At 40.8% G+C, this 27647-nt stretch overlaps 2 protein-coding genes across 6 annotated transcripts in view; one reads left to right on the forward strand and one right to left on the reverse strand.

The window, feature by feature from the left end:
• The window catches only part of LOC120434398, a 37264-nt gene extending 21817 nt beyond the window's left edge, over positions 1-15447 (forward strand). Inside the window, exons 7-8 of the mRNA XM_039602471.1 lie at positions 14536-14659; positions 15431-15447. Of these exons, the coding sequence (XP_039458405.1) occupies positions 14536-14659; positions 15431-15447 (141 nt within the window). The remainder of the gene's footprint in view (positions 1-14535; positions 14660-15430) is intronic.
• Positions 15448-24257: 8810 nt separating this feature from the next.
• Positions 24258-27647, reverse strand: part of LOC120437698 (carcinoembryonic antigen-related cell adhesion molecule 1-like) — a 58352-nt gene continuing 54962 nt past the window's right edge. For all 5 annotated transcript variants that reach the window (XM_039608218.1, XM_039608216.1, XM_039608215.1 and 2 more), the window contains one exon: positions 24258-26173. In XM_039608218.1, the coding sequence (XP_039464152.1) occupies positions 25965-26173 (209 nt within the window). In that variant the 3' untranslated portion in view covers positions 24258-25964. The remainder of the gene's footprint in view (positions 26174-27647) is intronic.

The following is a 27647-nucleotide window of genomic DNA, read 5'->3' on the forward strand; positions in this document are numbered from 1 at the left end:
GCAGCTGTGAGTAGTGCAGCTTTTTCATGTCTTGTATTTTGAATGAAACTCTCTGTCAGATATGTCCACTTCATGCTTTCTGTGAGCTGTTGCAGCTCATTAACTGTCTTTGTATTTCACATGGAGGCTAGCATCCACATGCTAGCTGGAGCTAGTCTGGTTGTTTCAATGTGTTCTGCTTTTATTATTTACATGTACTGGATCAGTTTGTCATAGTAGTAACTAAATTACCCAAATTTTGCAGCCTTCAGGCGTTTAATAAAAATTAAAACTTTTTTTTTTAAAGATGTACTTTTCAACACAATGCTGTTTCCAATTTGTTTAAATATTCTAGCTTAGACAGGGATGAGATTCCACCCTGGTGTCACTCCTCTGTTCAACTGCTTGTTAGTGCAAATTTGTTCCACATATAAATGTTCACATCTCTCACATACAGACACACTTCAGCAAGTCTCTGCAAACACATTTTATTGTCTGCAATTACAAACACACAGATTACAGTTTTGGTCAGTTTGTCATTTAGGAAAAAGGTCAATGTTAATGTTAATACTGCTTAGAGTCACATTATGAATAAACTAAAAAACAAAAGCACATTAACAAAAGTCAAATAGCAGCTTACAGACACTGTGTGAACACTGAGTCTTCAAGTTGTGTTGTTGCTGTGGGAGCACCAGTGAAGATGACCAGGAACCAACCAATCAGTGCGACACATTTATAAAGTTAAGCAGACAAAACAAATGAATAAAATATTTAATATTAATACATGTGCAACTATTTTAGCAATTAAAATAAAATAAATTAGTAATACTTTCCAGTCAGAGGTGTGAATATATTTTATAAATGTGTAATTTGATGAGATCAAATGTGACTACAATACGATCAAAGTCAAAAATGTTCAAGAGTTCCCTTCATTTTTTTCAAGGGTAAATGGAGAAAAGTCAAGTTGTTTTTGCTGACAGAACTTTCAGAGTTTGTTTTATTTTATTTTTAACAACATCTTATTTCAAGATTTGCAAACTGTTTTTAAAATATGAACTCCAGAGGTGTGTGCTACAAAGCTTTGACTGCCTTGAGTTTGAAATCTGTTTCGTCAGCATGTCTCTTAACAGGTGCCATTTTAGGGTCCTTATACACACAATACGGTAATATTATGTTGAAGCACAGCACGTATCACTCCGCGAGGCTCCTGATACAGTAGCTGTAATGCTCTGACAATCCATCAAGTGGTGCGGCTGCATAGCTTACGAAAGTCGTACTAAAACATTTTTTGACAGATTTTTGAGCCCCGTGTAGCACATAAGATCAGTTGGAGGACAGTAAAAACAACCAGAATTCATACATAAGGCACACTGTTGATTTTTGAGAAAATTAAAGGATTTTAAGTGTGCCTTATATTCTGGAAAATACGGTACAGAGCTGGAATGTAAAGACTGCTTTCAAAGATGAAACTCGTCCACTGAGATGAGCTGTCAGCAAAAACAGAAGCAGCCATTAAAGATTAAAATGAAATAAACCTACAGTACTGTGGGCCTGCTGTCTGTGCTCAGTTCATCTGTTTCTGCAGGATTTTAAACACTGACAACACCCAGAACTCTGAACAGCAGCAGCAGACTCAATGCTGGAAAAACTCTGAGACATTTAAACCTGCTGCACTTAAACAGGAGGCTGGTTTGTTTCCACTCTCTGTTGTTGTTGTTTATATTTTCTGTAGATCAAAAAACCAACAAAGGCAACAACGAGAAGCACAACGAAACTTTCAGTCCAACAAATCCGTCCTCCCTCCCTCTGTCTTCCTTTCCTCCATCTTTGTTGTCTCCATCCTTCTCCTGTCCTCCTGTCTGACCTGCAGGTGAGAAACAGGTGTGAGGTGTCAGCTGTCAGGTAGGTGATGAGTGAAGAACAGAACAGAATCCATTTCCTCTTCAAACTGCTGTCAGACATTATCTACTGCACTCTGATCACATCACTCAGACCAGCTGCTTTCTACAAAGTCTCATCAACAACATCTTTAGAAACAAACATCAACAACCAGGAAGCAGCTTCACCTCTGATCACACACACACTCAACTCTACTCACTCACCTGGAGGATCAACATGAAGGTAGGTGGTGTTGATGAGCTTCAAATGCTCTGTTCCTATCTGGACAACATGACACTCGTATATTCCAGTGTCATTAATCGTCACATCCTTCAGAATCAAAGACACGTCTCCATCCTTCATCTGTCTGTCCTGCAGATCCACCCGGTTCTTAAAAGATGGATGCTGGCTGTTTGAATGAAACCCCTCATCCTTGTAAACAAACACATGTTCATCTCCCAGGTCAGCTCTGCTCCACTCTACAACTATGAAGTTGTTGTTTGGAGCTCGACATGTCAGAGTGACGTCCTGTCCAGACTCAGCTGTGATGGTTTTCTGATCTGAAAGAGGAAACAACACAGAGCAGAGAGGTTAAAGGTCAAAGTACAACTGTTCACTTCTACAGCAGCCAATCAGAAACACACAATAAAAGATTGTCTTCTGTTATTAGATGATGATCTTTGATTGTGTCTCTTTGTGTGTCAGCTGCTCCTTCAGGCGTCACCACAGCGAGTCTTCTCCTCCTCCTCACCTGATCCCGAGCATCTTCATCAGGGCTGATTTGTGACAGAAGGACAGCAGCAAGAGTGAAAGGAAGCTTTAAAGATGGCAGTGAGCTGCTGTGATGTTTGCTTTGGAGACTCTGACACAAAGACAGGAGGCCGAGCTGAACATGTTCAGATTTTCATTGAGAGCAGAATGGACGAGATTATGAACGAGTTGATCAGAGGAAGCTCAGGCTGAGAGGTTTGGAGACAAAGTTCATGAGAAAGACTGAGATGGATGAAAACATCATCTGAAACCATTTTGTGAACAAATAAAACAAATCTTTAGTTTTAGAATTTGTTAGTTTGATCAAATGTTGTTGATGGACGAGTTCATTGAGACTCTGGACGTCTGTCAGACTGAGTCACTGCTTTTATTGTAACAGCTGTACTGATGCTCCTAAATCTGGCCTCTGACACAAACCTCCAAACAGTAAGAATGAAAAAGAATAAAACCATTAAAAACTCTTCAAGCAATAAATAATCAAACCTGAAAAGAAGAAAATCATCAGGAAACTAAACTGAACTAAACACAAAAAGTCCAAATGGAATAAAAACTAATGAGAAAATACAAAACTACAATAACTCTGTTGCACAAACAACAACATGTGCTGATAATAAGTGAACATAATGTGTGAGAAAAAGCAGCCTCTCATTATAAGACACTGTGAGTCTCTGCATGCATGCTGCCTTTATGGAGCTACAGCTGTTTGTATACACTGAACAAAAAGCTTTGTAGCTGTATACTGACTCCTGACACTACAACACATCACACTGACACACACATTACACTTCTTTGTCTCTGTGCTGCAAACTGCACCAACACACACAGACTCCACCCAGCTTTGTGTCGATCGCAACACTGAATGAATCAGAAACTAATTGTTAGAGAAATATTATCAGCATGTAAACCAGACTGAGAGTCTTTATCTCAGAAATAAACTCAGTTTAGTTTCTAACAGTTAAATCTCACCTGCAGAGACGAACAGGACAAACATCAGCGTGGAGCAGAGTGACGCAGTTACAGCAGACATGTCCGTGTTCTCTGTTTCTGCTGATCTGACTCTTAGTTTGTTCTAAATGTCTGAGTCTGTTGGTGTTTTCACTCAATAACTGAACCTGAGTTTAAACCTGAACACATCAGATTAAATTTAAGGTTTAAATAAAGTTAAAGCTGCCGTTCAAACTCTTCCGTGTCTTTGAGGACGTGACGTTAGAGTGACGTTTGGTAGGTTGGACTGAGGATGCGCAGAAATAAGTGCGTCACAACAAACGAGGAAAAGTGGAAAAGTTTGAGTGTTCAGTTGTTCAACGATCTCCACAGAACAAAATCAGAACCTCTCATGTGTTTGTGTTTCAGTCGTTTTCTGAACTGTTTTAATCACACTAACTGTAAACAGATGTGCTGAGACATCTGGAATTTTCATCATCAAACCTGAACCAGTTCAGACTGCAGTGAGTCTCTCTGTGTCTTGTGTGTTTGCCACATGCACAGGTCTAATGTCTAATGTTAACATATTTATCAGGAACTCTCTGACTAACATTAATAATCTAAAGCAGAAGGTTTCAGATCACTGACCTGCATCAAGACTTCATGAGGATCCTCAGTGTCTGCTGCTCATCACGATGGAACAATAAAATAAAAATGTTCTTTTCTCTTGAATCAGTCCCAAAGCAGAAAGTAGCAGAACAGGACCCGACTGATCCAGCTGTGACTCTGTTACTGAGAAGACAAAAACCTTCTTCAGACTGTTGATGCAGTCAGAGGGGAAGAGCTCTGTAATTTCACTCAGATTCCTAAACAGGAGGAGGGGATTGTGGTGGATTTTTGTGTGATATGTGTAAGACTATGTAACTACATACACTATATATCTATGTGCACTGAACATATATATTTTAACTTTCATGTAGAGTCTTAAGCACAAGACATTTTGCTTCACTGAGGTTTATTAAGGTTTTACAGTAACAGGGCAGTTAATGGTGCTGAGAGTTCTCCTGCATAATTTACTCTCCAGCTAACTAACCTTCCCTAATACTCAACGTCTTTCATGCAGCACAACCAAAACAGTAACATTGTAACAGAACACACACACACACACACACACACACACATTGAAGTGTTTTAAGAACCTATGTAGTTATAAGATTATATATTGTGAAAATTTAATAATTAGGATTAGTGTGTGACCTTTGACCTTTGGCTGTGACCTATTGTCAGAAGGCAAAGCAAAGGGTTAACCTAAGGGTGTCCCTTTGGGCAGGGCCCTCAGCCAGAGCCCTGCCCGTTACCCTGGCCTGTACCTGACCCCTGCAGCTGTGTTTGGGGGTGTGGGAAAGTTACTCAGCAGGAGCGGGGATACTGGTCCCTGTATATTAGGGGACCAGAGGACACCCCAGCACTTTCCCCTCTGCTGTTGCTCTCTGTCCGTCTCTGTGCTGCTCTGCTGTCTGTGCTTAAGGCTGTACACCTTTTGCTTTACTTGCTTTCTGCTATGTAACTCTCTTGCTAAATGTCTGTATGTATTTTTCCTGCTGTTCATATGATTCAGTGTATTAAACTCTGGGCGATCGTGGCTCAAGAGTTGGGAGTTCACCTTGTAATCGGAAGATTGCCGGTTCGATCCCCGGCTTGGACAGTCTCGGTCGTTGTGTCCTTGGGCCCGGTGGCGCCAGTGTCCGGCAGCCTCGCCTCTGTCAGTGCGCCCCAGGGTGGCTGTGGCTACAACGTAGCTTGCCATCACCAGTGTGTGAATGTGTGTGTGAATGGGTGGATGACTGGATATGTAAAGCGCTTTGGGGTCCTTAGGGACTGGTAAAGTGCTATATAAATACAGTCCATTTACCATTTTTAAACTCTGTTCCAAGAATTCTACTCTTTTACAGAGCATCTTTTTGAGTGTCTTGATTTTAATTGGATCTAAAAAGGTGAAGACCGACAGAACATCGTGGACTTGAAGAATTAACAGGAGGCAAAAGGCAGTGGAACTGAACCATTAAGACTGACAACACCAGCAGCAGCATGTAAGAAAAGCAAGTGATGCAACATGTTCTGTGAATTACAGGCTGGGCAGTTGAACAGTGGGATAAAGAACTATGGAAAAGCGCTGGGCATTGAGTTTCATATTCACCATGCTTGAAGTAATTTTGAAAGAGAAGACTGAAAAGATGAATGGAGAAGAAAAACAGAGCAAATAAAAATAAGACTGACTGACGACTCCAGAAGCAGAATGAGGAAACCCCATGATAAAACATGCAGGGGGAAACTGGAGGCTGGTAAAGAACAGTGTCACATGACTGGGGGGCACTGAGTCGAAGGCACTGAATGTGATATTTTGCCGGGCTGGAACCTAACGTAAAAGAAGAATACTGAAAGATCAAAACAGAGAAGAAACAGACTGTGTTTGTTGGAGCTTTGAAGGCCAAACAAGGACACTGTGAAAAAGGGACAAGGACCAGTGGGAGGTGAGCCAGGACAAGTTCGAGTGCGAGTATACAGGATATGATTGAATTGAAATTGAAGCCTGAAGTCATGGTGATTTAGGGATGTCCACCACATCACAACAAAGAGGTAAACAATAGAAAAGGTAAAAATAATGAAAGAAAATAACTGACAACTATATTAATGAATAGAAAACACACATGCACAAATTGTTACATGTGAAATTATTTTTGGAGAGAAGCAGAAGTGAGATAGTTTGAATCCAGGGCTCAGAGAAAAGATGCATGAAGTAAACCTGATTATAACGTAAGATACAATGAAGAAACAGCTTACACTTAGTGTACATTAACATGAATACATAAAAATGCAATGAAGAACACAATGAAGGACATGAAACGAAGGAAACAGCTTACACTGAATTAACATGACCCCATAACGCAAGGAAGAGCATGCTTACATACAAGACATAATTGGTATTTCTGACCAGAGAGAGAGAAATGGGTCGTTTAAGCACTGATGATAATAATGAAAATGTCTCAGTTTGTTATTGTCATGGGCAAGCAGACCTGGATCAATTTTCCAAATGCAGCGGTCGGAAGGAAGTTATAGGTTAACATGACTGGACATGTTAAGGCACGTTTCTGGTTGAATTGTTTACAGCCATGTGTTCCTGAACGTGACGAGCAAGCTCTGACTCGTGGCTGAAGACAAGGAATGCTGTTACTTAAGGTGGGAAATGAAAATTTGGGTTAGCAAATTTGGGAAAGAGCAAACTGACTGTTTAAGTGGAGAATTGTAAAGGAGTCTGAAACACTGGAATACAAAGAAATACAACATGACACACACAAACAGAAAACGCACTAACCTTACAGAGACAAGCTCATGAGGATTAATGCATCAACACTGATCAAACTTGGCTAAGAGCACAAACACATGCAATTAAATCAGCTTGCTAATTTCATGAGTGTTAAAATGGTGTGAATGTTGAAGAAAATACACTTGAGTTTGAAGCTGAGGAATAACTCAAAAGAAGCTGTATGACAAGGGAGTGGGTTATGGAAAAGAAAAGTGATTAAAGTAGTTTTAAAAGAGTGAGTTAGGAGTGCTCTTGTACTGAGTGATCAAAACCAGTGATTATTATAGAAAGAAAATGAAAATAATTCAATAATGTGTTAAGGTTTAAACAAGCATTTCTCTTGTCACGGCAACTTGTTGAGATATGACTCAGTATGCAAATTAGCTGAAATGACTGGTGACGAAGACGCTTCCTGTGTGTCCGTGTGGTTCAGGCCTTAAAGAAAGGAAGCAACGTAGACTGTTCAGAGGTGCAGATTTGGACAAGAAATTTATAATTTCGTGATGACACATTGTTATAACGTGTTTATATCTTAGGCTGAATCTAAGTAGGGTGAAGTGCTTAAGGGGGACCATTGTTGTGTGGAAACTGTGCAGCTTTTGACGAGGTTTTCGGTGTATTGAACGGGTGAAATTTAAGATGTTGTAGAGATGGGTTGATTTTGTCAGTTAGGTTTGGGTTGTTTTGCATTTTAATAGAGGGAGTTTTATTAGACATGGACATGTCTAAGGGGGCCCATTAGTTTTGTAACAGTTCACTTAGAAAAAACCTGTCAGGTGATTTTGTTTTGTGTTTTGATGAGCTAATAATCAGCTCTCTTTTTCTCATTTTTGTTCTGAAGCAGGCCTGAAAGACAGTGAACTAACAGCGCTGACAAATTTCTTGGGGGAACAAACATAAGGTGGGCTTTCCAGATTATAATTGGCTGAGGAGGAGACCAGATTGGTTGTGAGTCTCTGTCTAAAAGGATTGTAGCGATTCAATCCAGTCAAAACCATAAAGAACTATTTTCTTAAAAAGAAAAAACAAAATAAAACAAATGAATGAGCTCAATTTGCTATTGTGGAGCATCTGATTATTTGCGCAGGAGGCTCCACTATCAGCAAAATATCTTGTGTGAATGCATGGGAGTGAATGTGTGTGACTGGACCAAGGTGGGAATGAATAAATGTGGACAAATAAGTTACCATGTCAGCAAGAGAAATGGGATGCTTTGTTTCGCTTTTGTCATAAGCAGGACGAGTGGAAGACTTAATTCTGGGGATGCTGACTTTTGAGTTGCTTTGAGTGAATTTCTGTTCTAGTGACTGGGGTTAGATTATGGTATTACATTATAGAATGCTAAGTGCTAAAGGGGAAACATTTTTTGATATAACTCATGTTACCGTTAACTGAAGTAACATATGATTGATGACTGTTCTGTTTTAAGTTTTATTTTTTGTTATAACACAGATTGGATCATAAGGGGGAGAGTTGGTTATGAAATCTAAAGTACAGGTTTTGTTTCCAGGAAGTTCCAAGGATCCAGATTTTGAATGGAGCAAGGAGTTTGAGAAGATTTGACATAATGATTAAATTGATTTTATTCCTTAAACACAGGTTTTCAGGGCCGGAGCAAAATACCTGAGAGGAGGATTGCTGAGGTGTTTGGAGAGATGATATGACTAACCTTTTTTCCCCCTAATTTCTTAAGCCCGGGTGACGCATTTTGAGTTTTATTTGGACACACATGTGAAGTCCAAATAAAAAGGGGGGATTGAAATGGGTTTTAGGATGATCTTAATAATATTTTGGGGTTTGTTGATAATTTAGATATGGTAGCACTGAGGCAGAAATTGTTATTTTTAAAGAAAGGATTAAAATGAACTGAATCCTGTTTAGAAGATAAAATGCTGGTGTTCATAGGAAGCTGTACACCAAAATTAAAGGGAATTGCAGGACACTTTGAATAAAAGACATGCTTTGGGGAGAAAAGCATATTTCCCCAATTACTACAAGAAAATGTTTGATTTCATTTTGATTTTTAGAATAAGTTGTTATAATGTAGGCTTTAAAAAACTGTTACGGCCCTAGCAGGGCCTCCTCCTGAAGGTGCCTGTGTGGGCGTGTCCCACCACCTCTTCTGCCTGAAGTGCCACCTTTCCCTTTTACACAGCTGACTCACATCAGTAATTTAAAGTATTTAAGCCCAGGGAAAGGTGAGCTCTGGGCCAGAGTGCCATGTGAGCGGTGTACAGCTAGTGAGCTGTGTGTGTTTGTGGTGGTTGTAGCTAGTGAGCTGCTCTCTTTTTGGCTTACGTTTTACTTTATTGACCAACGCCTGAGTTTTGTTTGTTTTCTTAAATGGTGATAGCGGCTTGTCCGTCTCTTTTAGTTGAGCTACTTTAATAAAACTATTTAATTTAACCCTTTTGCCTCCTTGACTCCTTTTTCTGACCCGGACACTTTTTGTTACTTCCCTCTCACCACCTAGACCCCTCAGGGGAACGTAACAAAACAGATATTAAATAGATTTATTTCTAGGGTAAAGGAGAGCTTGTTATGAGAATGTTAAAAGTGCCGCTGACCCAAATCAATAGCATTTAAGATTATATACATATAAATGATTTCCATAAACACACAGGATAGTATTGATTCCAGGCCAAAGGCCTGAAATTCCTTTAGCTTCTATCTGAATTTGAGTTGGCCCAGTAACAAGTGACAGAAAAGAGGACCTGAATAGGAGTTTTGCTTGTAACTAAACTGTGTGACATGTAAAATATTGAGATAACACATGCAGCTCTACATGAGTCTTAGCATATAAAATGCAGTTACAGAATAACATATGTTTGTTGAAGTGACCAAGGTTTCTTGCTTTAAACCAGGACCAAAGGGGGAAAAGCTTATATATTTTGGTTAAGTCTGATAAAGTATAATTAGAATGTACCATTACATTAAGAGGAGCAAAATGAAAAATGCTATACCAAAACAGGTTATGACACAGGAATGTGAGTTTTAAAATGAAGTTAGTGTGAACATGTTTACACTTAGTTGATTAAAATGGTTGTTTTTTTGGATCCCTTAGTATAATAAGTGTTTATGATGATTTTTCTTGTGAAAGGTGACTTTAGATCAGAGTGGAGGCACTTGCAGCAGCGACAGTTTTGTGTACAGGGTGTTGATGATCAGATAAGGGGAGCAGCAGGAAACATATGCAGAGCCGTGAAAGCAGCGCTGTAAGACTGTTAAAATGCTGTGGACTGAGATGAGTGATGTTTAAGACTATATATGAACAAAAGTCAGACAGTCAGAAGACAATTAGGTTCATGCTTTTGAATAAAGAGAAAATTGACGAACATAAGTCAGGGAAGAGCATAGTAGGGAGAAGGTGTTTTTTATCCCTTACACGAGAAGATAAAGAGAGGGACCCATAAAAGGACAGATCACTGGAGATTCACAAGTGTAAGGGGTCGCTCACCGGGTGTGAGTGAGTTCAGGGGTGAGGGAGGAGTGCTGATTGAGCTCTGCTCGCACTCCAATTCTCTCCGGCCTCGGACCAACTTTAGGCTCACTGATACTTTGGTGTGATTAACCTCAAGCATGAGTGTTCTCAAGGGGGAGCTGGTGTTTTATTGCTGGACCAGTTAGATGACATGAGGTTGTTGTCTGATCTGCTAAGTCAGAGGACGGCGAGAGAGGGTCAGAGAGATGACACAAGTGCAGTGTGGTGACCCTCTAAAGAGAGTCACCAGGAGAGGGAGTGTAGAGTATACGGATATTTTGTTGCTATTATTTGCTGCTATTTTTATAATCATCATTACCATTCCATTAATAACACTATGGATATTGCATTCAGATGTTCAAACATACTGGTATCATATTAGCCTTTATTACAGGTCCAGTAAGAACCACTTTAAACTGTTGAGTTGAATCTATAATCCTAAAGGCTTTTGAATGTTTTTATACTCTTGTGAAAGACTGAGTTGCAGGCTGACAGGAAACGCCATGCTTTGCAAAAGTGAAACCGAAAGCGGAGTCTGAGTGGGTGAGTATTGTGAGTATTTTGAGCAGGTTATGAACAATCAGGTTATTCTTTAGCATCTTTTATGTATCTATATCTTTTGATTAAGCTTTTAGTAGAGGTTCTTGATTAAAACATGTATTTGATATATTACACATATAGTTTCAGTTGTGTAAGTCTTAGCTGAAGAGGTGAGAGGTGAAAATGAGTGCAAGCAGAGGCTGACACACACATACGCACACATCTTAGATAGACTTATTTATAGGTGAAAGTTTAATCATGTTTTGCTTGTGGCTGCAAAATTGTGCGTGCATATGTGACAGTTTGTGCAGAACGTGTGCCTGATGTTCCAGAAGATAAGCGCGGGCAGGACGTGGAGATGAAGACAATGTTCTTTTAAACTATGTTAAAAGTCATTGTGGTTTTGATTTGACGTATGCATGTATTGTGTTTATCTGACACAAGAGGGGGCGTTAAACCCTGATGCTATAAAACTATTCTTGTGTAGTTGCTGGGCGGAGATCTGATGCTGTCTGCGTACAGTGTTACATCTCCCCACGCTGCGTGTCTTTATTAAAAATCATCGTTTGACTCCACCCTGCCAGACAAGTGTTGTTATTTGGATTTCCTGTATATCTCTCCTTAACTTCTGAATCTTAACAATCTCCACATCCCTCTCCTGTTTTTACCAGAGCACAGATCAGAGTTTTTTCTCTTTAACTAAAACCTTTTACAGGACATCGCTCAGCTGCTCTTTGATTCTGCAGCCTTTCCTACTTTAGAAACATGAGCTCTCTCTGGGACACATTTTGAGACTTTCCCCCTGTCCTGTTCGACAGTGTAGCAATCAGGATTGTCTGAACAGATTTACTTTCACACGTGGAGCGTTACAGCATTCACTGTAACGCTCCACGTGATGGTCATTTTATTAGAACTTTATCAGGATTTTTTTTATTTTATTACAGAAGAAGCAGGATAGAGAGAAAATGCAGAGAATCAACTTCAACACAGCAGAGAAACAACAGCAACAACATGTGCATAACTAAGAGTAAAGAAGAAATGATGACTGTAATAATAATACATAAGAATAATAATAATAATAACCATCAACGCACCGGCAGGAGCCACTGGCACAGAGTGTGATGGGAACAGAAAGGCCCACACACCTGTGGGGGCTGCCTGAAATGTTCTAAGGCAGGTGGAGTCTGAGACCCCACCTGACACATAAACATAGACAAACAGACACACACAGACTCAAACACACATTCCCTCCCTCATGCACGCATATACAAATACTCAGCACTCACCCAACATGGAGACAAACAGAACTGAATACTGTAAACACACTCACACTCCCCAAACATAATCTACCAGGCACCAGCACCCCCAGAGGGGTAAAATGCCCCCAGACCCAGGAGATGGTCCCCTTTACTCTGGGCTGGAGACAAGAAGTCCGCTCCAGACCCACAGAGGAAGAGAATCAAAGACCCCGACTGGACGACCAGCTCTTCCTCCCAGCCTCCAGATGGTGAACAGAGAAGTTTCAAGACATTTTCTACAAATGAGGCTCACAAAGCAGCACAGCTGAGGGTTTGCACCATGAGGAATAGGGTTATGATCATAATTATTAAAATGGCTTAAAATTTATAAGCTACACAAAAACCACCACATTTTATCTTAAGGCCAAAAGCTGAAGATCAACTGTAAGCCACTACTGATGTTGAATAATGGTGTGTGTGTGTATGTGTGTCTGTGTGTGTGTGTGTGTGTGTGTGTGTGTGTGTGTGTGTGTGTGTGTGTGTGTGTGTGTGTGTGTGTGTGTGTGTGTGTGTGTGTGTGTGTGTGTGTGTGTGTGTGTGTGTGTGTGTGTGTGTGTGTGTGTGTGTGTGTGTGTGTGTGTGTGTGTGTGTGTGTGTGTGTGTGTGTGTGTGTGTGTGTGTGTGTGTGTGTGTGTGTGTGTGTGTGTGTGTGTGTGTGTGTGTGTGTGTGTGTGTGTGTGTGTGTGTGTGTGTGTGTGTGTGTGTGTGTGTGTGTGTGTGTGTGTGTGTGTGTGTGTGTGTGTGTGTGTGTGTGTGTGTGTGTGTGTGTGTGTGTGTGTGTGTGTGTGTGTGTGTGTGTGTGTGTGTGTGTGTGTGTGTGTGTGTGTGTGTGTGTGTGTGTGTGTGTGTGTGTGTGTGTGTGTGTGTGTGTGTGTGTGTGTGTGTGTGTGTGTGTGTGTGTGTGTGTGTGTGTGTGTGTGTGTGTGTGTGTGTGTGTGTGTGTGTGTGTGTGTGTGTGTGTGTGTGTGTGTGTGTGTGTGTGTGTGTGTGTGTGTGTGTGTGTGTGTGTGTGTGTGTGTGTGTGTGTGTGTGTGTGTGTGTGTGTGTGTGTGTGTGTGTGTGTGTGTGTGTGTGTGTGTGTGTGTGTGTGTGTGTGTGTGTGTGTGTGTGTGTGTGTGTGTGTGTGTGTGTGTGTGTGTGTGTGTGTGTGTGTGTGTGTGTGTGTGTGTGTGTGTGTGTGTGTGTGTGTGTGTGTGTGTGTGTGTGTGTGTGTGTGTGTGTGTGTGTGTGTGTGTGTGTGTGTGTGTGTGTGTGTGTGTGTGTGTGTGTGTGTGTGTGTGTGTGTGTGTGTGTGTGTGTGTGTGTGTGTGTGTGTGTGTGTGTGTGTGTGTGTGTGTGTGTGTGTGTGTGTGTGTGTGTGTGTGTGTGTGTGTGTGTGTGTGTGTGTGTGTGTGTGTGTGTGTGTGTGTGTGTGTGTGTGTGTGTGTGTGTGTGTGTGTGTGTGTGTGTGTGTGTGTGTGTGTGTGTGTGTGTGTGTGTGTGTGTGTGTGTGTGTGTGTGTGTGTGTGTGTGTGTGTGTGTGTGTGTGTGTGTGTGTGTGTGTGTGTGTGTGTGTGTGTGTGTGTGTGTGTGTGTGTGTGTGTGTGTGTGTGTGTGTGTGTGTGTGTGTGTGTGTGTGTGTGTGTGTGTGTGTGTGTGTGTGTGTGTGTGTGTGTGTGTGTGTGTGTGTGTGTGTGTGTGTGTGTGTGTGTGTGTGTGTGTGTGTGTGTGTGTGTGTGTGTGTGTGTGTGTGTGTGTGTGTGTGTGTGTGTGTGTGTGTGTGTGTGTGTGTGTGTGTGTGTGTGTGTGTGTGTGTGTGTGTGTGTGTGTGTGTGTGTGTGTGTGTGTGTGTGTGTGTGTGTGTGTGTGTGTGTGTGTGTGTGTGTGTGTGTGTGTGTGTGTGTGTGTGTGTGTGTGTGTCTGTGTGTGTGTGTGTGTGTGTGTGTGTGTGTGTGTGTGTGTGTGTGTGTGTGTGTGTGTGTGTGTGTGTGTGTGTGTGTGTGTGTGTGTGTGTGTGTGTGTGTGTGTGTGTGTGTGTGTGTGTGTGTGTGTGTGTGTGTGTGTGTGTGTGTGTGTGTGTGTGTGTGTGTGTGTGTGTGTGTGTGTGTGTGTGTCTGTGTCTGTGTGTGTGTGTGTCTGTGTCTGTGTGTGTGTGTGTCTGTGTGTGTCTGTGTGTGTGTGTGTGTGTGTGTGTGTGTGTGTGTGTGTGTGTGTGTGTGTGTGTGTGTGTGTGTGTGTGTGTGTGTGTGTGTGTGTGTGTGTGTGTGTGTGTGCATAGTTAGAAGCATGAGCAGTCATTTTGGAGATGGAAACCCTTACAGCACACAGGAGGCTGTGGAAATGACCGAGTGCACTCTGACTGTGAAGATGGCTCCTCGTCCTCCTCTGAGGAAGGATCAGAGGTGGAAACAGACCAGCTGGAGTCCAACTCTGACTCATCTGAAGGTGAGACAGGAGATGATTGGAGCAGTGACAGGATGGACTTCTCCATCTCCATATTTAGGTCTCTCACTACGACTGCAACACTCTGCTACGTCCCAGCAGTCACAGGTTCCTGTGTGACAAACCTGCACTGGAAACGTTTAGAGAGGAACAGAGGAACTGCAGGCTTATGTTGTGCATTGTTTACAGGCCAAAGAATGAATCAGTTAGAACTTGCAGAGTGACGCTGCAAACCCCTCCCATCATCAAATGTAAGGGCAGTGTGACGTTTGCATGGACAGAACAAGAAGAGCTGCAGCACCATGTGTGAAGCTGACATGTAAAGACCACAGTGTGTCCATTTGCAGCCTCTGCTCCACCTCAGCTGGAGTCTCTCTTCTTTAAAGGGTTAAAATCCAGAATCTATAATTAATACTGGATATTTATATTTCAGGCTGAAGTGGTTTGAAAACACTGAGTCATTTAAAGGAAAAAAAAATATTACTAAATAATTTGAGTATTTTTACAGCCATTTGTGGGGAGGTGGCATTTTTTTGTTAGTATGAGTTTTTGTAACAAATCTGACACTGTAGAAATAATGACGACAGCCTTTAAGGTAAAAGAGGATTTTCATCTAAGTTTTAATATGTTGATTATTTCCTTTGACATCTGAGATATTGAGCTGTTATCTTTGGTCACCAGTGAACAAACAGAATTTCATTCACAACTGTTTTTCCTTCAAGCAGCAGATTTTCCTTTGTGATTAAATCTCTCACATTTGTGTTTGTCAAACAGGTAAAAATCCTACATGAAGGTTTCCAGGTGAAACTAACTCTAAGAAGATGTTCAGACATAAACTGTGTCAGGATGATCAACACTGAGCTTCCACCCACCCACAGAGACAAACAGCACACACAGGAAGTTCCAGCAGAGTGATCCACATGTTTCCACATCCGCATCTGCAGCTCTGACTCTTAGACTGTTGTGAAGTATCCAAGGATGTTTCCTCTTAACAAACAGAGAGCCCTGGTTTGAGTTTGGGGGAGTTTGAGACAGCACTGCCACCATGAGGTCAAACTGAAGCACTGAATGTGATAATTCTCACCCAGCAAGCTGCTCATAGTTTGCTGACTCGAGCTAGTTCCTGTTTTACTTTGAAAGTTTATTTTCCTCACGTGTCTTTGGCCATTTTACTTCCTGTATTTCCACATATTTAATTTCCTAGAGGAAGGAGGAAGTGATATTGCAACAGGTTCACTGCAGAGTTAAAGAAGAGGAGCAAGGAGAGTGAGATGAAGAGATAACGGCACTCCTCTGTCTGTCTGTGAGGAGTAACGGAGAAGCGGGAGCAGCTTCATTTCTCCTGCTCCTCCGTGTGTCACCTTCATTTACTGTCTGACAGCTCGGACACACGTGTAGGAGGATAAACGAGGGTCGAAGAAGCTGGAAAATAAACACAGTTCATGTAACAGTGTTTAAATAATGATAATTGGAAGTGTCCATGGAACTGGTGTCAGATATGGAAGAGATGTATGTAGTAAGAAGGCCTCTAACAAGTGAAAAGAGGGATTTCTGTGATCTCACACTTCTGTTTAATCATTTCTTGTAGTCTCTGCCAAAAGCATTTTGTTTGTTTTTAATAATCTGTCATAAGTACAATAAACCAGCAACATTTACCCCAAATATGACATCTGAGATGTTTCAGCATGGAACAGACAGGAAGTCTCTGCCACTTTGCTCCTGTTGTAAAATGTTTAAAGCAGGGATTTCAGAAGAAGGTGAACAGCTCTATGAAAGACAGAAAGAATATCCATGTGAAAACGCCTCCAGTGTAATTGTAATGAGGGGAAAGAGAAAGAAGAGGGAGGTCCTTTTCCAACAGGTGGAGACCAGCTAAAAATAAAAGGGGGTGGTTGCTAAGGAGACCAAAACGTAAGTGCAGCAAATAATTTAATTACAAAAATAATACAAATTAAAATCAAGCCTCATCTATTATATACATGTACGACAGTCTTGAAACAGATGCTGTAGCACCAACCATCACAGAAATCCCTCTTTTCACTTGTCAGAAGTCTTCTTACTGGTTACAGCTTCTTCATATCTGACACCAGTTCCACTTCCAGAGCCTTGAAATCCGTCTGGCTTCTCCATCCTGTTGCTCTGCTGAAGCTCTCTTGTCTTAAGCTGTGTCCCAAAACCTTCGCATCCTTCGGAGGACCTGGCCTTCGTGGTCTACGTGGGCCGGGTCCTTCAAAGACCGAGGCTGTGAAACGGGACGGTCTAGCCTTTAGATCTGCATCGCCGCGGTCTCGGTGGAGTTTAATAAACTCGGCCGTCTGCTCCTTGCTATCTAAAATATAACAGGACACTGATGTAAATTCTCAACCGTCTCACACTTCTGTTTAATCAGTTTTCTGTTTGATGTTTATTCAGCTGTGTGAAAACCAAGGAGGAACCCACCCGGGGGATTAATAAAGTTTTATTTTATCTAATCTAATCTAATAACTTTAATTTCAGCCAAACCGATTTACTCACGAACAAATAAAACACTGAAAAAAGACAAACAATCACATTTTTGTCCACTGCAGTGACCACTATGTGTGAAAGGCTTAAAGGACTGATTAAGGAGCTTGGAAAGAAAAGCGTCTGGACTTCTTGAGTTGCTTGAAGACGTTTTATCTCTCATCCGAGAAGCTTCTTCAGTTCTAAGGATCAGTGGTAGAGAGTCCCAGATTTAAACCTAGTGGGAGTTTCCCCCCCAATGGGGGACAAAGGACCCCCTGATGATCCTCTACCTAATCACATGAGCCAAGGTGTGAAAGCGGGTGTGGGTCCTAATCAGCAAGCGTTTCGTTCTTTTACTAATGTGTGTAACGTTTTATGCTTTGTTTTATTGCTTTAGTGGAGGTGCGGCTGCTTGTTGAGGGGCTAGGCACGTGAGGTGGAATCCCCTCCCCGATGCATGCGAGTGTACACACCGGGCATAGGTAGGTTGCACCATAGAGTTCAGTGTGAGTGACGGTGAGGTCTGCAGTGGAATTACACAGGTGAGTAATTGGTGGCACCCTTGGACACTCCTCCCTGTCTCCACTATTTTGTTTAGTTATTCTTTTATCATGCTGTGATGGTTTTAGGGTAGCATCGTGGTAGGGAGTCCGGTCATTTTAATCATCGGTTGTTAATAAAGTGTTTTAATTAACTATGTTGCCGTCTCAACCCTGCTACCTTAGGTACCTTTCTGATTTTGCAATTCTATGCTTTTAGTAGTTCTTCTTAATAAATTTTGATTTGTAAAATTCATCTGTCTCACCTCTGCTGTTAATAACGAGTCTGTGGGCTTTGGTAGCCAGTGTAACACTTACTTTGGCTAGAGAAATCTTTCCTGGGGTGTAACTCCCTCCCCCAGGTGGCATTGTCAACATCTTAGTTACCGTCCCTGGTTACCCGTCATTCGCGCCACCACATATTCTAACGTCCTCATTCATGTCAAAGTTTCTTGAACAGAAATTAGATCTATAGATGACGTCTTGTGAATTCCACCTTTGCTCCAGCTCTGCACTGTGTTCATGTTTGAAATCAGCCGTTATGGCTCATGTAACGTCTGCTTGATCAGATCACAGACTTTGAGGATTGTTGACAGATGTCTATGTGGTTTGTGTGGAACAAATTATCAGCCATTTATTTACCTTTATTTATTTTGAAGGTTTTGTCTAAAGTCAGTTCTTGTCTACAACAACAAGGTTTAGAAAAAGTCTCCAAAAACTCTGAACAACCAAAGATGAGAGGAACACACAAAGTAAAAGGTCAGAGGAAAGCAGAACATGTTCTCATATTTGTTCAGGTTTGCTTAATGAAGTTTAGACAATAATGATCAGACTGATGATCTGACAGTTTCCTTCTGGTCCCTCCTCTGAGGTCAGAGCCTGAAGATGTTTCAATCAGACACTCTCAAGCTCTTTGAGTGTGGAGAGAGTAAAACATGTGACATCAATGTCTCAAAGTCACAATAATAAGAAAAACGTTTCATCTTTATCAAAGTCCCATCACATGTTACAAAGTGCTGTCCCACTGCTGTGTGCACCATATGAACATGTGACACCATCTCAGTGTTTAAGTGTTAGCGTGAACTCCTCATCCTCTCCTTCAGTCTGAACCAGGAAGTGATGTCAGCACAGATCAGAGTTTTTCCTCTTTGACTGAATGTTGTAGGTGAAACTTTTAGAGGACACCAGTCAGCTGCTCTGTGATTCTACAGCCTGTGATTCCAGTTTTTACAGATTCAAGAAGATCTGAGGCCGACTCAATGATCTGCTGTGAGAACACACTCACATGTGACAGAAACCCTCAGAGACACAAAGTAACATTTTAGTGTTTTGTAATAAAGTAACACACTGACACTGATCACAGCTTCACTTTCTCTGAAAGCAGCTTTGAGCAGCAATCAGCAGGATTCTGGTGAACAGCTGTTCAGGTTCAGGACGGAGCTCAGACGATCCTGGTCACACTGAGCAGTGACTGTTTGCTCATCTGGACTCTTTGTGTTGTTGTTTGATAGCATCACTGTGTCATATATCATGTACTTAATCTGCATTATACTTTTCTACATAGATCATAACTAGTTTCTGTAGTTGTGCTCTTGCACTGATTGGGGTGTGTGTGTGTGTGTGTGTGTGTGTGTGTGTGTGTGTGTACTTGTGAAGCAGCCCTGCATCAATGCATATAACTGATGTGCACATGTCCAACAGAAGAAGGTCGTCATCGTCTGTCCTGTTCCTTATTCTGTCATTATTGCTCCCAGAAATGTGTTATTATTTCAAACATGTGAAGCTGAACTCTGACACATGACATCAAACAGCTCAGCAGCCAGTCACACATTCAAATGTAATGCAGCTCTTTGAGTGTTTGAACCTGCTGTTGTGTTGCTTTTGTGTGCTGTGTCACTGATGGCTGCTGCTGCCATGACAACAAACACTTTCATGTTGTCTGCCTGTGTGTTAGCAGTGTAGCCTAGCTCAGCTAAGCTTTTGACCTTTGATGTTAGGGCCAAAGCTCAAAGTTGTAGCTTGAATAATAATGTAAAGAAAACATATGGAGTAATAAATACAAAGGTCAAAGGTCAGGGTCACGTGAATGAGGACAAAGCTTTAATTTCCATCTCCAAACTTTAAAGTAATATATTAGTCATTGGAGGTCATGAACACTTTCTGTGTTTGAGCTTTTTAAAATATTATTTTTTCAGTGACACATTATATGACTTCACACTGACACAAAGATTTATATACTGCACTAGATTTACATAGTAACACTGCTGACATCAGCACATGATCTATAAAACCTGATGATGTCATCAAGGCTGACATCAGCATGTCACAAACACATCATAAAACATCAGTTTTAGTAGAGTTTCTTGTTCTCTCCTGTAGTCTGAGTGTAGCCATGATAACAGTGAGACAGCACTGCCATCATGAGGTCAAACTGGAGCATTGCAGGTAATAATTCTCAGCCTGAACACTGTTGGAACATCAGTCCTCCGCACACTTTGGACTCATTTGTTATTCTCAATGTTTCTAGTTTCATTTTCAATCTATTATTTTCTTCTCTCTCTGGTGAGTCTTTGGTCCCTTAATGTTTATGTGCCTCCCTGCCTGGGTTTGCATCTTGTCTCTATTTGATTACTTCTTGTTTTATTTTGAAAGAATCTGATCTCATTTGACACTTTACTTCCAGATTTCTACCTTCCTGCAGTGACCCTGAAGTATCTGCAGCTATAATAAGAGCTGACTGACTCTCTAAACACCTTGATTACCTCATTTCAGATACACTGAAGTCTGACCTGCGTCTGAGTGTCTTGGACTTACATGGAAGACCAAAATCCAGACTTTGTTCTGAGCAGGTTTTACGTGTTTTTTTTTCTTTACTGTAAAAATTACAACATTCAGAGCCCTAAAAACACAAAGCTGCCTTTAACAACAATTTCTGTATTTTATACTTTTAGCCACAGTGTTCAGTAAAATGTGTGTTTAAAGAGTCCACCAAAGAACAGAAGACATTTTCCCTTCATGACTGTGAATAAACTAATGTCAAATCATCTACATGGGCAGACATGGTAGAAGTCAATGAAGTGACTTTCAGCAACTGTTAAAGAACACTGCTCACCTGTCCTTGCCCCACGTTTACCTCCTTGTTTATGTAATTTAATAAAACACAACTGCAACATTTCCTTTTTATTTAAATAAAAACAAAAGAAGGAAAGAAACAGTTTATTCCCTGTACACAAAGTCGTTATATGGTTTTATTTTTCCTGACAGATAACAAAATATATCATTTAAAAACAGTTTAATAATAGATAAAATTAATCATATAAAACTAAAAAAAATGAGCAAATATCCATTTTAACTACCGCAGAATTGTTTTTATTTTTAAATAAAAATTAAACAATTAATAAAACTGAAATGTTCACCATGTCAGTGGCTGCTGGTTGGTTTTGAGCTGACTGAGGAAACAAAGAGCTAAAAGTCTTCAGTCTCAAAAACAAACATCCTGCACTGAAGCTTCTCTGTGCGATTTAAACACACTGAATGATGCTCGGCCTGTTTTTAGCTTGAGGTTGTGGTTTAGTCTTTATTCTTTGTTTTCTTCAGCAAAGAGAGGTGTGTGTCAGTTAGCCACAACCAAATTAGAACAAGTCAAATTCTCCATCAGACGCATTTTTGAAACCCACAGAAACACAGGAGGAAACATCTGAGACTAAAAGTTTATTAATCCTGCAGAGAAACTGCTGTGGGAACAAAGGCAACAGACATCAAGTCAATGAAGTGACTTCCAGTAAGTAGTTCTGGGTGATCAGAGTCTAATTCAGGGATAAAACAACATAAAAATCTCCAAAAGTTGATTCTGTTCATCTGGACGTAGCGTTTTGTGGGAGAAACGTTTCGTCACTCATCCAAGTGACTTCTTCAGTCTCAGCTGACTGCAGGTTTCCCCAAACCTTATAAACAGTACATTTGCATAATGACTGAAACCAGCCCACTGAAGGAACAATGGGCTGTGAGGTCAGTTCCTTAATCATAATTATGAAAATTCTCATGACCATTGATCAACAATCACTGACCAAAACCCACTGATCAATGGCCATGAGTACCATTCACAGAGAGTTGGGAAATGGCTGCAATCACAGTCTCTTCCTGTCCTCCTGCTCTGTGCAGTTTGAAATGGTTTTAGTGGTTTTAGATGTGGTTAGCTTAGCTTAGCATGATGTCTGTAAACAGGGTGAGCAGCTAGCTTGTCTCTGTCCACAGTCACAGATAAAGAGCAGCTGTACCTGGGCCTCCTTGTTCTGATGGTTGTTTGTCCATAACTAACGTGTTCAGCTCTCACTGCTGAGTAGATCACAGCTGAATCAGCCTGAACACATGAAAATTATTGCAGGTACAACTGCAACAGTACTGTGATATCAATACACTTTATTATTTTGTTTTATGTGACCTTTTGAAGATATAAATTGTTGCCTTTTTATAAACTGCAGTATCGTTTCTTTCCTTTTTCCCATCCTAACACCTCTGCTGTGAAACTCAGAGTGACCACAAAGAACTGTGGAGTTTCTGAGAGGCACACTGACAGTCTTCAGCACAGAGCTCAAAGCAAACATGTTCTCACAGCATGAAGACGATTATTAATCAAACCAGAACACACTGCAGTGAGAAGCTCATCAGCTTCACACTAACATGAGTCTGTGCTCTGTGGCTGTGTATCTAGCATGGTGGGCAAAGGACAGTCTTGATTTCGGTCTTGATCTTTGCATTCTGATTGGTCAAACTCCAGTTGTTCCCTCCACCCCCAAACCCACATTACCCCCCTACCCTCCTTCAGCTACAAGTGTGAGTTTTGCAACACATTCCTCAAGAAGTGTTACAAATGTCGAAGCACACAAAGTGAATTTATTACATCAGAGGGCGTTTGAGCACTTCACTGATTTGAGAGGTTGTAATCACAGATTTGTAGTTACAAGTAATAAAAAAAAAAAGAGCAAAATTTGAATTACAGGAAATAGAAAAAAAATTATTTACTTGGGCGTGATATAGCCAATTAACCAATACCTACCTATTATATGTCAGCTGACCTATCTATGAAGTTTTGACTGGTTAATTTTACATTTTTTTCTGTTTCCTGTCTTGTATTTAAGCAATTTTTTAGAATGTTTTACTATGACCCTGATGAAGACCACAAGCCGAAACGCGTTGGTCAAGTATTAAAGTTGTTCACCTTCCCTCAAGTGTTGCTGGAGCTCCTGCTTTGTGAATTCTTTCATGCACCTTGGAAGCAGGTGAAGTTGTGCCAGAAATTTTTGCTGCGGTGGAATTTTATAAAGAAAGTCTGTAACAGGGAAAGAGCTGTGTTCAAGCTACTGGGCAGAGAGCAACTCCCACTCTCTTTCCCCTGGAAGCTCCTGGCACCGGTCATCTTGGGGGTTTCGTCCTTCTACTCCCCAACAGCAGATAACATAGTGAAACATTGTTAAGCAAAGCTAAGCAGTTTTCACAAGGTCATGCTGACACATACTCGTGTCACAGTCTGGCTGAGGCAGACTGTATGGAGTGAGGAGTGAACCCAAAATGCAGACACGAATGAACATGAAACAAAACTTAATATTAATTAAGATCATATTAATAATAATAATAACAGAATTGTAATATATAATTTAAAAAGTGAGCCATTTATTGAGGTCTGGCAAAAAACTACAAACAAAAAGGGTTTGGGCGAAACTGAAACCTAAACTGGTGAACTAAAGCACAATATGAAAGAGCCTAACATGGACACAGATAATCTTGGGCATAAATAACCTAAACATGGAACATGGAAACCTAGGAGCATGGCATGGAAAACAACAGACGACCTGACAAAGGCTGAATGAGAAAACACAGACTGAATACACAAAAGAGGCTAATGAGGGAAGTGGGAACACATGAACCAGCTGAAAATGAACATAACGACAAAGTAAGAGAGAGAGACAGAGAAGAAACTAAGAGAAAAGCAGAAAGTTTAGGATATTGATTCTTGATGCTTGTGTTGCATAACTTTCTGGTCATTCTTCCCAGACCTTATTATAGATCTTCATTACAGTCACCTTTGACAGGTTTATGGCCGAGTTGAGTTCATAAAGTTAGAAGTAACGCCTGTTATGTCAGCTTTACAGTAAGAGATAATTACTCTTGCTTGACATTTTTGACTTTAAGACAGTTTGCATGACCAAAAATAAAACTTAAATCTTGCTAATTAGAAATTTCTACAACTTGGGACACTTTGTGTTGTCAAAATGAGCCGTAGTTCATAAATAATTGCTGCTAACCTGATTCTACAAATCATTTAATCTATAAAGCTGTTGAAATGAAACATAAAACTGTTATAGATGTCTATTTGCACAAATTGTTAGATTGCAAAACAACTGCTGAACAGGTGTTGATGCATCAGTAGTTAAATGTATGACGCAAATATAAACTTAACCTTTATATATAGTTCAACACAAATGGGATATACAGGTCAAAATGCTTAAGATAGTAATTTATCTAAGCATCCCAAATCATTGTATAACAGAGCACAAGGCTGATTAAACAAAACAAAACAGTCAGAAATATAAAATGGATTTAAGTGTTTAACAGGTTCAGTTCTTACATGATCTCCACAGAACACAAACACAGTCCGTCTCATCCATCAGTCACAAACCAAAAACTGTTTTATTTATTTCACACATATGAATCAAAATAAGGAACAAAGCTGCCGTGTGCTGTAAACACATGAATTCTCTGTACTGCACTAAAGAGGAGGCAGCATTTAGCTGTAAATGGTTGTTTTCTGCACTGTTTTGTCTGTTTGTCTCTAACTGTAAACAGATATGCTGAGAAGAAAAGTGAAGAGGAAGAGTGTTTGATTTGTGGAGGCGTGGTTTGAAATTATAATACCAAGTTTCAACTGTGACCTAAATTCCAAAGCACAGAGTCAGATTGTTGGAAGTGTTTGGAGGTCAGAGTATGAAATTCTTTCTGCAGAGTCACTTCCTACACTGTGATACTAAACTCTGTGTGGGTGGAGGCTCTGAAATAAAAGCTTTGGAAAAAGCAGTAAACCGCTACAGAGGACAGGAACAACCCACCCAAAAGGACTGGATCCAACATTATAACTAAAGCGCACAACAGAAGAAGTTAGTCACCATCAATGTTCCTTATTCTGTAATTATTGCACCCAGAAACATGTTATTGTAAAAATCTTAAACTGAGCTGAACCAAACAGCTCAGCCAACCAGTCACACATTAAACTGTGATGCACGGCCCATTTAGTATTGTATCCTGCTGCTGGCTGTGTTATATAACCACTGCTGCTGTTCTAGTCCTGCTGACCACTCGTAACTAGACTTTCATACAGCACTTTATCTACTAAACACACACAGACAGTTTAATCACCCTTTACCTCACATGGATGTCTGTGGACTGTGGAGGACGTCGATTACACTCAGGGCACCCACACAGGCATAAGGAGTACATGCTGGGATTTGAACCAGGAACCTCCTTGCTGTGAAAGGACAGTGCTAACCCGCTCTACTTCCTGTTACAGATCTTGTTCCTGGGTCAAGGCCCCCTATGACCTCTGCATGAGCCCTGTTCCTTATGTGTACCATATATGATTATTCCTAATCCTGTTTGGAGATTCCTTCATGATCCTTCAAAGACCTGCAGTTTTCTGTCTCCGTGGTAACGTGGACAAATGTGGTGGGAACACACACAGTCCCCTTTGACCTCTGTCACCACTGTCCTAGAAAAACACACTGATTTGAACACACTGGTGCTAAAACTCAGCATCAGTGTACAAAAATGTAGCAGCAGTACAACAATATAAAATTCTTATAGTTTCATTTTTGTGTATTTTTGTATTTCAGGCTGAAGAATAAAGTTTATCTTGTTCTTATCTCAAATTGGACGTGAACATCATGTAAGGACTGAGAAAGAAACACTGAAGAGAAACCCACAAATGAGGTGTTGTTGTACAGCAGTTGCTTGACACACAACAAACAGTTCACCTTGGAATGAAAAAACAAACAAGTTGAATATTACAGCACCGACACATTTTATGTTATTTGTAATATTTTACTGGGAGAGCTCAGCTCAGTGTTGGCATCCAGGGGAGACCCTTCTCCTTGCAGCTGGCTCCATAGAAACAAGCTCCTCTGTATCACAGGTGAAACTCCCACACCAACACTGACACGCAAAATCTGTGGGAATCCACTCCCACTTTATGTCCATAAACATGATGATAATCAGAAAAATCTAATTGTGGATGTTTAATGTCCGTCTGCTGGAGGCTCAGGATAGTTCACTTCTGTCTGTCCTCTGACACAGTCCTGCTGTGGAGACTGAGGAGCCTCATTATTCTCAGTAGGAACCTTGTATGAATATCGAGACACTTTATGTTTTCTGTAGATCAAAAAAACAACACCGACAAGAAAAAGAAGAACAACAACGATCAGTCCAATAATTCCTCCTGATGGACCTGCAGGAGAGAAACAAAGTGTCAGCTGTGGATGGAGGTAAATGACGAGTAACTAACAGAATAGAATCCATTTCCTCTACTGCAGGAGAAAAAGTAAATAAAAAGATAAAACATGTGAATAAAGTGTGAAAGTTTCCACCCTGGTAGATTTTCTTGGATCATTGATTAAAATAAAACTGGTGGGCACCATTGTTACCCCTCAGCCTCCTACACTCAAAAAATAACTATTTGAATACAAAAGTCATAAAAAGGATTTCCACATGATTTAATTGTTTTGTTTTAACATTATGTAATTCTGTTATTCCAACTTATTGTACTTGGTTTGGACCAACTTAATTAATTAATGATGAATCAACTTAATTAACTGAGTTGATCCAACCCACACAAATTACATTAGTCCAACTAAAGTACTTAATGCTGACAGAAAGACGTTTATTGACGTAGAAATCCTTTCCATGATTAGTTTAAGTTCATTTAAAGAATTATTTTTTGGCTGAAGCCTGTCCCAGGGCAAGAGGCAGGATACACCCTGGACAGGTCACCAGTCTATCACAGGGCTAACACAGAGCACACTAATTTAGAATCATCAGTTAAATGTGTTTGGACTGTGGGAGGAAGCCAAAGTATCCTGAGAGAACAGACACAAACACAGGGAGAACATCCAAACTCTACATAGAAAGGATTCAAACTCAGGACTAAGGAATAAACAATAATAATAATTCTTAGTGCTTCTTTTCTGATTATATTGTGTTATGTATTTTAGTAATGTAGGCTTGTAAAGCAAGGCCACTTTTGACTCACAAACTAAGTGCTCAGCCAGACTGAGACTAGACGTCTTGCTCTGAGGCAACAGTGCTGACCACCACACCACCGAGCTGTCACTCCAAATGATTACAAGACTTGATACAGAATTTTATTTATGTTTTTGTCCTCGACTGTCGAGGCTGGCTGTGTGGCAGCAGGAGTAGGACCCAAACCTAGGAGGCGTGAGGGACACAAGGCACACAGGACAACACAGCAACATGGACGACACAACAACAAGCAGAGGAAGACAGAGGACTTACATAGACAGAGGATAACGAGAGGATGGGAAACAGGAGGGAACACAGCTGGAAGTAATCAGACACAATGAGACAGGAGGAAGCAAAACTGAACACACTGAACACAGGACGAGAGACTGTCAAAATAAAACAGGAAGCACAGACAGAGTATAGGTATACATGTGAACAAAGAGTACTGTCTGTGTGTGTGCAAGTATACGCGTGTGTGTGTGTGTGTGTGTGTGTGTGTGTGTGTGTGTGTGTGTGTGTGACCCCATAAATGACTTCCCTAAACCTGCTGGTCTGGAAGTCCAGCAGTTCATCTAAACAAAAGGCACTTAGACTAAAACAGACATAGATACGTTACCATAAAACAATAAGAGAAGGTATGCCCTCTCCCATGCTTCCAGGATGTGGGTGTGAATGCCAGAACA

The sequence above is a fragment of the Oreochromis aureus genome, linkage group 3 (assembly GCF_013358895.1).
Source record: "Oreochromis aureus strain Israel breed Guangdong linkage group 3, ZZ_aureus, whole genome shotgun sequence".
Lineage (NCBI taxonomy): Eukaryota > Metazoa > Chordata > Actinopteri > Cichliformes > Cichlidae > Oreochromis > Oreochromis aureus.